Raw genomic sequence first — 14683 nt, 5'->3', positions numbered from 1 at the left:
TGCAGAGAGTGCAGGGTCCGCGGAGGCAGGGCCAGCCTCCTCCTACTGAGGAGGGCACAATAACTAAGCTGTGTTCCACTACTCGGCTCTTGGAAGCACACAAATGGTATAGGAAAGTACATTAACCCCTTTTAACAACAAACTAACTTGCTAACAGTTTTTGTTGAGGGATTTGCTGAGAATAATCAGAACACACAGCCAAGCTGAACAGGGCTGAATTCCGGGTTGGCCAAATTTGCACTACACTGATGTTTCCCATTTAAAATATTGTGCACAAAATCAGGTTTTCTGTAAAAGCAGACATGTTTTACTCACAGTGCTCCAGTGTCCACGGTATAAAAATGGCAGCACAAAAGCTACAGCTGTCAGTAACACTGTGGTGACCATGAGGATACGATGCATCTGGAAAAAGAAAAAAAAAAAAAAAGTTCAGAAACAGCTGGAAGAGTTAGATAAAACCTTAACATCAAGTAACTTCCATTTGGGTAATATATAATAAGAATTGATTACTTTAGCTCGATGACATACGTAAAAGGGTTTTTACAAAATTTTTCAACTGATGGTCTATCCTCCAATAGATTACCAGTATCTGAACGGTGGGGGTCCGACACCCGGGACCCCCGCCAATCAGCTATTTGAGAAGGTTCTGGTGCCGTAGCCTTCTCCCTGCTCACCAGGTACAGCACCGTACATGGTATAGCCGCTATGCTTGGTATTGCGCTCAGCCCATACACATCTATGGGGCAGAGCTGTGCCTCACGTGACCGATGAATGTGTCGTCATTGGCCCAGGAAATGCTGTAAGAAGGCTACTGCGAGCGCCAAGGCCTTCTCAAACAGGTGATCGGCACGGGTCTCATACCGATCAGATACTGATGACCTGTTGTCCATCTGGTGAAAACATCGCTTGATGAAATTGGTGCATTAGACACCTATCAAGTCATGGCTGCCATATATTTACACTAGAATTTTGCATCAAAAAGTTTGCATCATTATTAAATTTAAGGTACTTCTTTGTCACACCCTTTTTTCTAGCCCAATTTCTAAACCATCCAGGTAGTTTTTGTTTTTTTTTAAATGTACAAATTTATGCAACACATTTTTTGGGGCAATTTGTAATGAGAAAATATGACCCTATGATGTATGGGAACTTGAGGGGAAAAATGAGACACCTCTGTTGTTTCAGTTACAAAATATTTTACAATAAAAATTATGTTTGATTAAAAAATTTTTAAATAAATATGACCCATGTATCGGACACAAAAGGGAGTCTATTTACAATATTTTAAGAAACTTTAAAAAAATAAAGAATAAAAAAAAAAAAAAAAAAAAAAAAAAAACAAATATACCTGGAACCAAATTTTCTCCCCACACAAAGTAGATGTTGGCCAGACAGGTTTGAAGAAGCGGGCAAAGAGTACACCGATACTGACTGTAGTCATCCAGGCGATGAACATCATAGCACCTATCAAGGTGACCAGAAATCAAATGAGAACTCTCTGCAATACTTTTTAAGCTTTGACCGATTAGGAGCAGAACAAAGGGAGGTCTCGCCTATGTAGAAGCATTTAGGACCTAAAGGTTTATGTAGAAGAAGCCCTGTCTAGTTACAGGATGACTGAAGACTAGATTTGTGGCTTTTGCCCTTGATATATGACTGAGGGGGAAGGGGAAAAAGGTTTCCAAAACTATAGAACTCCATAGAAAAACACAAGAAAACTATAAGAGAACCAAAAGTTGACTAACCATGGAACTTAATGAGCAGAGGCGAGCGTGATCCACCAACGTCTTCAGTAGATCCAGCGATGTTATACACTTTGCTGGTGATGAGAGGCTGTCGTTGATGTCTGCGAATGCGTCCTTTCATTTTGACAAGAGAAATAAGATTAGGTAATCCATAGTAATAATGAGTAATGAGGTCGTAATAGTCAGTCATCTACATACCATCCTCAACATCACCATCAGCTAGAAATATATAATAACTGCCGTCCAGTGGAAATCGCTCTGGAGAGTCTGCGATGTGAATGTCTCTGCGGAAAGAACATTGAAGAATCCCATCTTCTATCCTCCATACCGTGTCACCTAGAACATCCTGGAGTAAAAACCGTACGTCTGAGGTCAGAGGCGGCAGAATAGAAGGTACCTTACAAAGGTTAGATCTAATGGTCTCTTTACATAGGACTATCATCTGTCCGAATATCGGGAATGTACGTTTGTACGAACACACATTCTGAATAATCGGTCCATGTGAAGGTGCCACCGATTTCCCAGTCATCATCAGGTGAAATCACTTATGTATCTGCTGCCCCAAAACAATGACTCTGTATGGGGACGAGCAATGGAAGTAGCGATCCCTTGTCCACGTGCAGTGGGGATGATTGCTGTATGTAAATGCAGCTCTCACCTCTGCTGATGAGCTCCTTCCTGATAACGGCCTGCTCAGTGGTGGTATGTAACTGTGCCATAAAATAATATTTGTAAAAAACACAGAAAACTACCGTTTTCCAGCACAGAAAACGTTTATGAAAAGGTGTATTGCGGTATTATCATCAGTGAGGAAGAAGTACAGTAATCATTAGGGGGTCTTGAGATCCTTTTTTCGTATCCGTTATTTGCTAAATCACTACCTCTGGGTGCTGGATAAAGGTATATTCACATGTGGCAGATTTGATCTGTGACTTTCCATTTGAATGGGGATTGTGGAGAAATCCATGTGCTTAGTGCAGAAACAACCCTATGCATAAGAACAGAGCTTCTTTTTGATCCTGCCACTTACTTAGAAATACAACCCTTGTATAACCCTTCCACCCCAGTGCAGAAAAACCTGCATTATTTTGCCAGTACATCGGGCCATGTATTCTATATATTATTTTTTTTATTAGAAACCAGAATCTGCTGTTTTATAAAACTTCAATAAGACACATTCTTATGGTGTCCCATCACAATCTTCTGTAATTACCGGTAATGCCACATCTGGGTGGAAGCGTCCTCTGTTGTAGGCCGGGTTTATCCAAACAGTCTGACCATCAACAAGACACAGGTAGACATCATCATCCCCCTGTGAAACACACCAAACAATTAGTATATGCAAGAAAACAAAATACTTCTCCGTTGTATTGAGTTTATGTTCTGTTTTGTGGCAAAGTAGTGTTTTTCTAATATATTCTATAGATGGAGGTGTTGAAAGCAGAATAATACGCATTGGCGACGCCCACCAGTCAGACGCATTGGCGACGCCCACCAGTCAGACGCATTGGCGACGCCCACCAGTCAGACCCAAGGCAATACTGGGGTCTCACCAGACAGATGAACATAATGTCTCACACAGACCAACATTAAGCTTCATAAGACAGACCAGGGTATTGCTGGGACATTAGCAGACACACCAAGGTAACAGCTGGCCTCACTGGACAGACTAAGGTAAGGTCAGGACCTCACCAGACAGATAAAGGTAATGTCAGGACCTCACCAGAGACAGATTTACCAGACTCACCAAGATAATGGCTGGCTTCATCAGACAGACCAAGATATTGTATCAAACGATAATGCTGATAGATGAAGGTAATGCCAGGACCTCACCAGACAAACCAAGGTAAGGATAGGACCTCAAATAGGCTAAGGCAGTGTTGGCTAACCTCCGGCACTCCAGCTGTGGTGAAACTACGACTCCCAGCATGCTCCATTCATTTCTATGGAGCAAGTGTACATCTTGGGAGTCGTAGTTTTACCACAGCTGGAGTGCCGGAGGTTAGCCATCACAGGGATAAAATAATAGAAGTGGAAGTCTATGCTAAAATTATAAATCTCACTTAATTAACCTTTCATTTGTCTCCTGAACGGTGTAGAACAATAAGCAGAAAACAAGTCATATATTTTGCTAAACCAGAGTTTGCTGAAACCATAGAAAGGTCTGTGGAGCTTCTTAACATCTACCGTATCTACTCACCATCCACTGGTCATGCGACAAGGCAAATGCCAGGTATCCTTTTACAGGTCCGCTCATTTCAATCAACATGGAGTCACCTTCTCTTCTGAAGGACAGGAAGAAGCACCGGAGATCCCGCCGAGGATCGCACGATGTGGGGCTTCTAACACAGAATTTGCTGCTTCCGCATCCAGATGAGCTGAACTGCAAACACAACGCAGAGTTATTTTCTACAGAATTCATCATCCGATTACATTTTTATATATTTGTGGCCACAGGGTGGCGCTCTTCTGATGGGAATAATATGTTCTCTACATAAAACACATTGCGTAATAGTTCTACCTATTTTTGCATAACCGTATAGAATACAAAGCATTCAACATGTCTCCTGCAAACCTTCACTATGAGATCACAAGATCTATTTTTCACAAAAAAACTAGGAATATTCCGGTCTGTGTTCAGACTATTACCAAAAGGTTATAACTCAATATTAAAGGGGTTGTCCAGGGCTGGCATAATGAAACCCACTGCAATCTGCAGAAAGCATTTTATAGAGCAGGAGAAGCTGAGCAGATTGATAGAACATGTCTTATTATTGTCTGCATGGGATAGGACTGTTCTACTAGGGGCCGGCTGTTCCGTTCCGCAAAATACAGAATGCGCACGGACATCATCCGTACTTTTTGCGGATCCGTGTTTTGTGAACTGCAAAATACATACGGTCGTGTGCATGAGCCCTAAGGCAGCGATTCCTTAATAGGCTAATGAAAAGAGATCTTGATGGCTAATATAAGGGGGGAAAAAAATAAATAAACTGATCATGATGAAAGTGATGAAGGCTGAGGCAATGTGGTGTCAAATGGTGTCAGACTTTGCATAAAAATGGAGAATGATGTAAACTCCTGCACAAATACTTCTGTTTGATGCAAAAAGGTGCTTTTATTAAAGAGCGGCCACGTATATGTGATGATTCAGTCCATAGACCTTTATCAAACTAAAGCGGCATATGCGCATATGTGGTCGCCGAAAAAAGCAGAGCAACCGTTACCGTTTTAAAATCTCAGTTCAGTTTCGGATTTTGAAACCGTAACTTACGCGCATAACTGAATTGTGATGTCAGACGCGGGACAAAGCAAGTGTCGCATTATTTGCAGCAAGAGAGTTTCAAGGCCTCTGCGGAGCCTATACAATTTAGGAGATCTTGTAAATGAAGTTTTCAAACGAACCGGGTTCGGATAGAGCAATCCGTACCAGATTTGCTCGACACTATCCAAGATGATACAACCCCTAAGGCTACTTTCACATTAGCGTTTTTTGCGGATCAGTCAATGATCTGCAAAAACGCTTCCGTCACAATAATACAACCGCATGCATCCGTCATGAACAGATCCGGTTGTATTATGTCTTCTAGAGTCATGACAGATCCATCTTGAACACGACTGAAAGTCAATGGGGGACGGATCCGTTTTCAATTGTGCCAGATTGTAGCAAGCAGCATATTGGTGTCCGCCTCCAGAGCAGAATGGTGACTGATCGGAGGCAAACTGATGCATTCTGAGCGGATCCCTTTTGCATTCAGAATGCATTAGGGCAAAACGGATCAGTTTTGGACCGCTTGTGAGAGCCCCGAACAAATCTCACAAACGGAAAGCCAAAACACCAGTGTGAATGTAGCCTTAAAATAGACGCAAGTCTCTTACGCGACAATATCTAGGCTGGTTTTATGCCATGTTTGGTAGTTGGATGGGACAGGGATGTGTTGGGGGCCTCTTGGGGCTGGAAACAGACAGAAATGTTGGCGAAAAAGGACTCCTTTTTACGCCAGGCACAAGGACTGCCATTGATTAGCATTATTCATGATGAAGTACACGTCTCATCATAAATTAGGCGAATCTTATAGCTGCATAGGGGGAATCTAAGACCGGCATAAAAAGCCAGTCTGAGTAAAAGACCCCCATTGACTTTAAGATACGATCTTAAACCGCCTCCGGACCGCCTAACGCAGGATCGTGTTCCGGAGGCGGCAGTCTCAGGCAGAGTCACGCATATACGAGTCATCTCGCGAGACGCGAGATTTTCTGTGAACGCGCGCACGTTCACAGGAACTGCAGGTAAGAGTGGATCTCCAGCCTGCCAGTGGCGATCGTTCGCTGGCAGGCTGTAGATGCGATTTTTTTTTAACCCCCAACAGGTATATTAAACGCTGTTTTGATAACAGCGTCTAATATACCGGCTACCTGGTCCTCTGGTGGTCCCTTTTGCTTGGATCGACCACCAGAGGACACAGGCAGCTCAGTAATAAGTAGCACCAAGCACCACTACACTACAGCCCCCCACCATCACTTATTAACCCCTGATCACCCCATATACACTCCCTGATCACCCCCCTGTCATTGATCACCCCCCTGTAAGGCTACATTCAGACATTTTTTTGGCACAAGTTAGTGGAAATAGATTTTTTTTTTTTCTTACAAAGTCTCATATTCCACTAACTTGTGACAAAAAAATAAAATCTCACATGAACTCACCATACCCCTCACTGAATCCAAATGCGTAAAATCTTTTAGACATTTATATTCCAGACTTCTTCTCACGCTTTAGGGCCCCTAAAATGCCAGGGCAGTATAAATACCCCACATGTGACCCCATTTCGGAAAGAAGACACCCCAAGGTATTCGCTGAGGGGCATATTGAGTCCATGAAAGATTGAACTTTTTGTCCCAAGTTAGCGGAACGGGAGACTTTGTGAGAAAAATAAAATAAAAATCAATTTCCGTTAACTTGTGCCAAAAAATAAAATAAAAAATCTTCTATGAACTCGCCATGCCCCTCATTGAATACCTTGGGGTGTCTTCTTTCCAAAATGGGGTCACATGTGGGGTATTTATACTGCCCTGGCATTTTAGGGACCCTAAAGCGTGAGAAGAAGTCTGGGATCCAAATGTCTAAAAATGCCCTCATAAAAAGGAATTTGGGCCCCTTTGCGCATGTAGGCTGCAAAAAAGTGTCACACATGTGGTATCTCCGTACTCAGGAGAAGTTAGGCAATATGTTTGGGGTGTCTTTTTACATATACCCATGCTGGGTGAGAGAAATATCTCGGCAAAAGACAACTTTTCCCTTTTTATTTTTTTATACAAAGGGAAAAGTTGTCTTTTGCCGAGATATTTCTCTCACCCAGCATGGGTATATGTAAAAAGACACCCCAAAACACATTGCTCAACTTCTTCTGAGTATGGCGATACCAGATGTGTGACACTTTTTTGCAGCCTAGGTGCGCAAATGGGCCCACATTCCAAAGAGCACCTTTAGGATTTCACAGGGCATTTTTTACACATTTTGATTTCAAACTACTTCTCACACATTAGGGCCCCTAAAATGCCAGGGCAGTATAACTACCCCACAAGTGACCCCATTTTGGAAAGAAGACACCCCAAGGTATTTCGTGATGGGCATAGTGAGTTCATGGAAGTTTTTATTTTTTGTCACAAGTTAGTGGAATATGAGACTTTGTAAGGAAAAAAAAAAATAAAAATCATCATTTTTCTGCTAACTTGTGACAAAAAATAAAAAGTTCTATGAACTCACTATGCCCATCAGCGAATACCTTAGGGTGTCTACTTTCCGAAATGGGGTTATTTGTGGGGGTTTTCTACTGTCTGGGCATTGTAGAACCTCAGGAAACATGACAGGTGCTCAGAAAGTCAGAGCTGCTTCAAAAAGCGGAAATTCACATTTTTGTACCATAGTTTGTAAACGCTATAACTTTTACCCAAACCATTTTTTTTTACCCAAACATTTTTTTTTAATCAAAGACATGTAGAACAATACATTTAGAGAAAAATTTATATATAGATGTCGTTTTTTTTTGAAAAATTTTACAACTGAAAGTGAAAAATGTAATTTTTTGCAAAAAGTTCGTTAAATTCCAATTAATAACAAAAAAAGTAAAAATGTCAGCAGCAATGAAATACCACCAAATGAAAGCTCTATTAGTGAGAAGAAAAGGAGGTAAAATTCATTTGGGTGGTAAGTTGCATGACCGAGCAATAAACTGTGAAAATAGTGTAGTGCAGAAGTGTATAAAGTGGCCTGGTCATTAAGGGTGTTTAAGCTAGGGGAGCTGAGGTGGTTAAAGGCTATGTACAACTTCTGGGGCAATTTTTGTTTATGATTGCATTTTACTCATTTTTGGCTAAAAATCTTTTTTTCACTTGGCTTTTATTAAAAATATTGAGCCGTTCTGTCACAAAGGGTTGACTTTTTCTAGCTGTGTGACCGGTACTTTCACTTTGTGCCGGTCATCTAATAACCCTCATCTCTAAACTACTAAGAGGACAAACACTTACCACATTCTTATCATTAAGATAAGAACTGGACTATAAATGAGTGTTTATAATGTCAGAGAGCAGATATAAGGAGCCCATCAGCTCCCCAACCGACAGAAAAAAAAAGAAAACCCACAAGCTGCTAGAAGAGCATCTCAGCTCTGTATAGAAAAAAGGGCCACATATGTTTAATAAAGACCAATTGAAAAAAAATGGTATTAGCGCAAAATCAGTACAATGCAATAATAAAAAAAAAAAATTGCCCTCAAAAGCTGTACATAGCCTTTAAGTGCTGTTTCACATCTGCATTGGTTATTTCCATTATTCTGCTGAGTCATAAGAGCAGAACAATGATAAAAACAGAACCGATCCATGACATGGACACCAACGACAACCGATTGATCCCATTCCATTGAGTATAACACAGCTCGTTGGGTTTCCATCATGGTGTCTAGGCACAGCTTGAGCTACTATTTTCTCCAACATATAATGCTGATGCCTCCAGCTCAGGTGTGAACACAACCTAGGGCAGCTCCTAAGAAATGTGGAAGGGGAGAGGGATAGGATACTGTGGTGACTGCCTGTACATTTCAATGCTTACAATAAAAATAGCTGTTATACAGGGATGCTCAACCTGCGGCCCTCCAGCTGTTGTAAAACTACAACTCCCACAAGGCCCTGCTGTAGGCTGTTCGGGCATGCTGGGAGTTGTAGTTTTGTAACAGCTGGAGGGCCGCAGGTTGAGCATGCCTATGTTAAAGCATCAGGGCCGGCCACTATTTCCCCAGAACTGCAGAATGGCGAGAGGAGAACCTCTACATGACCAATCACCTAGTTGATGTCCATTACAAAGTGGATTCACTGAAAGCAAGCCGATACGTCATTGATCAAAGCAATTGAAATACTACTGAAAAACAGTACCCGCTTTGTAAGTAATGATGGCGGCACGGCTGGCAACGCAGCGGTCTGTGGTTTGCTTGACACGGGCGGAACACCGGATTGAGAAATAATGGGTCCTGGAATCTTCACCCAGTATATGGAGTATTTCTCGACGACGGTGGCCCTAGAACACAAACATTTTTCATATGCAAAGGAACTAATATAATAAAAAATAAATAAAATGAAAACACACGAGTAAACCACTTTAGCAACAGAATCTGCCCGAACAGTTGTCACTGGGAATACACATAGAAACAGTAGCTTGAAAAAACGAGTCCCTTTTATCAGATTGAACAGACCATTGTATCAGACAGGTTTGGATGATATGATAGTATATATCAGGGGTACTCAACTGGCGGACCGCGGTCCAAATACGGACCGCGGCCGCCAGTTGTCCGGACCCCGGCCATCCTTCAGAGCGCTCCTCCTCTCCTGCACACTGTACCATGCAGGAGGAGGAGCTTACCGGCGCACTTCCTCCTGTCCCACTCCCAGAGCGCTGAGCGCAGTGAGACATGTAGCGCTCCTTCTCCTGCACACTCTGGTACGTGCAGGAGGAGGAGCTTACCGGCGCACTTCTTCCTGCCCCAGGAGCGCAGTGAGAGACTGCTCCCTCCACATGCAGGCACCAGCGCTTTCATCCGGCACCTGCCCGTGGAGGGAGCTTTCTCCCTCAGTGCGCTCACAGGTCCCTCCTCCCCTGCGGCAGCGGCAGCACGTAAGGGAGCTTCAAGCTCCAAAGGACACTTACGTGCTGCTGGAGAGGGGAGGGACATCACCACTGCCACCAATGAAATAAATGTCACATTTGGGAAGGAAGGGGGGCGTGGAGAGGGCTACAGAGAGGCGGGAACACGTCACTGACTGCAGGAAAGGACTCCAGTCAGTGTCGTGTTCCCATCTCTCCTGGGCCATCTTCTTTAAAATTAAAGGTAACCTGGGGCATTGGATGCGGACCCCTTAGTTTCAATTGAGCGGAAAAAGATGCAGACAGCACACAGTGTCATGTCTGCATCTCTTGTGGCCCCATTGTAATTAAGGGGCCGCATCCAATCCCTCAATAATGGGAATTGGATGCAGAACAAAACTATCATATGTCTGTTCTGTGGCTTGGGTTGCCACCCGGCCAGTAGTTCACCAGCAAGGCTGGTATTTTAGTTCCCTTGCCGGTGCCAGAATTTTCCTGTAAGGACTGTTAAGGTACTTTCACACTTGCGGCAGGACAGATCCGACAGGCTGTTCACCCTGTCAGATCCGTCCTGCCACTATTTCGCCGGACTGCCACTCCCCATTGACTATAGCGGGAGTGGAGCTACAGCGCAGCATGGCAGTGCACGGCCTGAGGCCGCCAAACGAAAAAAGTCGGACATGTAGTACTTTTAGTCTCGCGGCCTCTCACCGTGCTGCGCCGTAGCTCTGCCCCCATCCCCATTATAGTCGATGGGCACAGAGCAGCGGCACGGCGAAGTAGTGGCAAGATGGATCTGACAGGGTGTGAGCAGCCTGTCTGATCCGTCCTGCTGCAAGTGTGAAAGTACCCTTACTAATGAGCGCTTCCATCATGGAACGCCCATTAGTACAGCCTTTACCTCCACCGCTACTTGTGCTAGTAAAAAAATAAATAAAAATACGGTACCTCCACCTCCATTTGCTGACGCTGTGGAGAACACTCCCTGCTGACTAGAAGCTCAGGACAGGACCTACAAGACGTCATCACGTTGGAGCACCGGTCCTGAGCGTGCAGTCAGCAGCGAATGTTCACCGCAGACAGGTGAATGCTATTTTCTTTTTTGCAAAATCAGAGAAGGGGGGCACTAATGGGGGCATTACTCTTACTGGGGGCACTAATGGGGACATTATTCTTACTGGGGGCATTATTCTTACTGGGGCACTAATGTGGCCATTAAAAATTCTGGGACTTACCCGGGGCGCTCCACTATAACGTCAGAGCGCCCCACGCGCATGGATCACATGATCGCATGGCATCTCTACTGTTGGCGTTCAGCTCGGACCTTCACCTGACTGCAGACCCAGGTATGTGGACCTTTAATAAAACTAGTTAAGTACCCCTGGTATATATTAACGTATACGTTGTTTTTTTAACCAGACTAGAAAAGTGTGGGGTGTTACGCTTTTGTATCTCTCCCCCCCCCCCCCAACTTATACGTTAAACAGGTGGCAAAAACGTGATGTGAACCTACCCCTTAGGCTACATTTACACGACAGTGTTTTGCGGGCCGCACATGGCCGCCACTATGATAGAAAATGCCTATTCTTGTCCGCAATTGCAAACAAGGATGGGACATGCTCTATCTTGTTTGCGGGGCAGCGGATGTGGAGAGCACACGGTGTGCAGTCCACATCTTTTGTGGCCCCATTGAAATGAATGCGTCAGCACCTGTTCCGCAAAATTGCGGAACGGATTTGGACCCATTCATACGGTCGTGTGAATGACCCTTAGAGACATTTCTGTAGCTGCATTTCTTCCAGAGAGACCAAGTCTCAAGATGGGTAAACAAAGATCAAACCCCTCTGTCACTTGGTTTCCCTGACAAAATACATTGGGGACTATGAGGCTGCACCCATAGATTGTTAATAGAGGATTTGTCATCTATTATTTTGGAATATTATCTGCTATAATATAATACTGCAGATAAGGAGTCCAAGTTGCTGCTTTTCATTTTCCCACTGACACCCCCCCCCCCCCCCTTTTGTTGTCGGGACTGCTGCGCATGCGCACTCCGGTCCTCTCCACTATGCGGACACAGCACATCAGTCCGGACTGCGTATTTCAGTGCAGTTTTGAGTGCTGACTAGGTGGGGGCTAGTAGGAAGATAAAAAATGGCGATCTGGACTCCTCATCTGCAGCACTACTCATGGTTGACTGCAGATCATAGACCAGAATCGTAGTGACAGATTCCCTTCAAGATCACCAAGAAATATCTTGTGTATGGCCAGTTTAAAGTTCATTGGTAAAGCGAATCGCTCAGAATCCGGATGCAACGCAATGTTTTTTTTTTTTGTTTTTTTTTTTACATAATTCAGGTCGAATTCGATTTCTTTATAATCAATCTGCTCCTCTCTAATCATTAGGCATATGTTTGTCATAGACCAGGCATGGCCAACCTGCGGCTCTCCAGCTGTTGTAAAACTACAACTCCCACCATGCCCTGCTGCAGGCTACTAGCTGTAGGCAGTCTGAGCATGTTGGGAGTTGTAGTTTTGCAACAGCTGGAGAGCCTCAGGTTGGCCATGCCTGTCATAGACGCTAAGAGCAGCTCTCGCCCTGGCGGACTCAGCACCATCGTGTAGAAGACGATCATCAATTCTGTTCTGTATAGTAACAGTAAAGGTGTAGGATCTCACCGCCAGGGGGTCTGGCCGCCGGATATCTGCTGATCCATTTATCATTGAGGGAGATGTCCAACTAAAGGGCGATGCTCTGATGGGACAAACCCTTTATGTAAAGGTCAGAGTTCACGGTGCTCGTGTTAGAACTAATGTCAGAATTGTGACACTTTGAAACTAAAATTAATACAAATCACAGTGTAGCCTTCTATTGGGAGTCGGACCACAATGTAACAAGTTGCAGAGTCCGTTCTTTATGCAGAATCAGGACATGTCCCTCTGTTACTAGTGATAAATCTAACTCAGCGTGTATAATCCAAGTAATATTACTCCCCCCCGCAGACAGGCATGTACTGACTTTGGTTCCATGAAACAAAGACTTGAAGCTTTAGGAAAAATAGCATTTGGCCTCAAATCCCTGAATTTGCAAGTGTAAGCAATTGATTTGCCAGATTCCTATCATTCTCTGGGTTAAGGCCATGGGCCAACTGAAAAGGGAATTATCGGGCACAAACTAGTCATTCCCGATAATTTCCTGCTGGCCAGTGGAGGTGAGCGCTGTAGTGACGTGAAGAGATCGTATTGGTACGTGTTACAGGTATCAGTATGTGTTAGGCTCCATTCACACGTCCGTAGCGTGTTTTGCAGATCCACAAAACACGGACATCGGCAATGTGCGTTCCGCATTTTGCGGACCACACATCGCCAGCACTAATAGAATATGCCTATTCTTGTCTGCCATTGTCGTAATAGAGTCAAAGTGAGCAAACCAATAGTCAGTATAGAGTCAGAGAAATGTGTCTATCCCTACACCACATATCATCCAGCCTGAGCCCCTGTGATAAATATGGCGCAGGTCCAGACAGCTGGGCTAAGCTCATGCCATCTATAGGATTAGTAAATCTGCCCCACTGAATGCCATAGGATACAAACAACACCACAGCTGGGCGGTCCATGGGCTAAATCTACATTGGACTTTGAGCCTTTAGAATGACATACAGGAACTGGATATGCTGGGGGCCATCGCTGGGTGCAATCCAGTAGAAGTCCACCTGCTCTTTTCTCCTCTTGTTGGTCTGGCTGACTGCAGAATCCTGGAAACAGAAGCATTAGGTTATATAAGGCAGTTGCTTGCGAAAGTCCTGGAAAAAAAACAAAAAAAAAACAAGTACACGCAAGCATAGCAAAACCGGATGATCAGGAAGTGCTGTGGTGAACGCCACCTCCCTGCCTTCAAGTGGAGGGAAGCATCGCCTTTGAGCAACTTTTACAAAAGACGCGGTTAATTAAGAAATGACAGTGAGATTTTCTATTATAAACAGAGGATGATCCTAAACTCCTCCTTTTTAGTATAAAAACATTTCATCTATTAGGGATGTCCCGATACCATTTTTTTAAGACTGAGTACGAGTACCGATACTTTTATTTAAGTACTCACCGATACCAATTACCGATACTAATTTTAACAATAAAATACACACATGTATTTTCTGACCACTGACCAACCAAAAGGCCCAAAAACAGAACTAGAACATTCCAAGGGGACGTTATACTGTATGGGGGCCAGCCACAAGGGGACGTTATACTGTATGGGGGCCAGCCACAAGGGGACGTTATACTGTATGGGGGCCAGCCACAAGGGGACGTTATACTGTATGGGGGCCAGCCACAAGGGGACGTTATACTGTATGGGGGCCAGCCACAAGGGGACGTTATACTGTATGGGGGCCAGCCACAAGGGGACGTTATACTGTATGGGGGCCAGCCACAAGGGGACGTTATACTGTATGGGGGCCAGCCACAAGGGGACGTTATACTGTATGGGGGCCAGCCACAAGGGGACGTTATACTGTATGGGGGCCAGCCACAAGGGGACGTTATACTGTATGGGGGCCAGCCACAAGGGGACGTTATACTGTATGGGGGCCAGCCACAAGGGGACGTTATACTGTATGGGGGCCAGCCACAAGGGGACGTTATACTGTATGGGGGCCAGCCACAAGGGGACGTTATACTGTATGGGGGCCAGCCACAAGGGGACGTTATACTGTATGGGGGCCAGCCACAAGGGGACGTTATACTGTATGGGGGCCAGCCACAAGGGGACGTTATACTGTATGGGGGCCAGCCACAAGGGGACGTT

The 14683-nt window shown here is 44.4% G+C and overlaps 1 protein-coding gene across 1 annotated transcript in view; it reads right to left on the bottom strand.

Annotated features, from left to right (window-relative positions):
* The window catches only part of LOC120978466 (putative ferric-chelate reductase 1), a 41490-nt gene that overhangs the window by 12736 nt on the left and 14071 nt on the right, over nt 1–14683 (bottom strand). Inside the window, exons 4-11 of the mRNA XM_040406605.1 lie at nt 13540–13634; nt 9174–9315; nt 3946–4128; nt 2959–3057; nt 1944–2091; nt 1746–1859; nt 1349–1464; nt 316–402 (exon numbers count right to left, since the gene is read on the bottom strand). Of these exons, the coding sequence (XP_040262539.1) occupies nt 316–402; nt 1349–1464; nt 1746–1859; nt 1944–2091; nt 2959–3057; nt 3946–4128; nt 9174–9315; nt 13540–13634 (984 nt within the window). The remainder of the gene's footprint in view (nt 1–315; nt 403–1348; nt 1465–1745; nt 1860–1943; nt 2092–2958; nt 3058–3945; nt 4129–9173; nt 9316–13539; nt 13635–14683) is intronic.

The sequence above is a fragment of the Bufo bufo genome, chromosome 9, assembly GCF_905171765.1.
Source record: "Bufo bufo chromosome 9, aBufBuf1.1, whole genome shotgun sequence".
Classification (NCBI taxonomy): Eukaryota; Metazoa; Chordata; class Amphibia; order Anura; family Bufonidae; genus Bufo; species Bufo bufo.
Note: the sequence above shows the minus strand (reverse complement) of the source record. Positions and strands in the feature narration are given on the sequence as shown.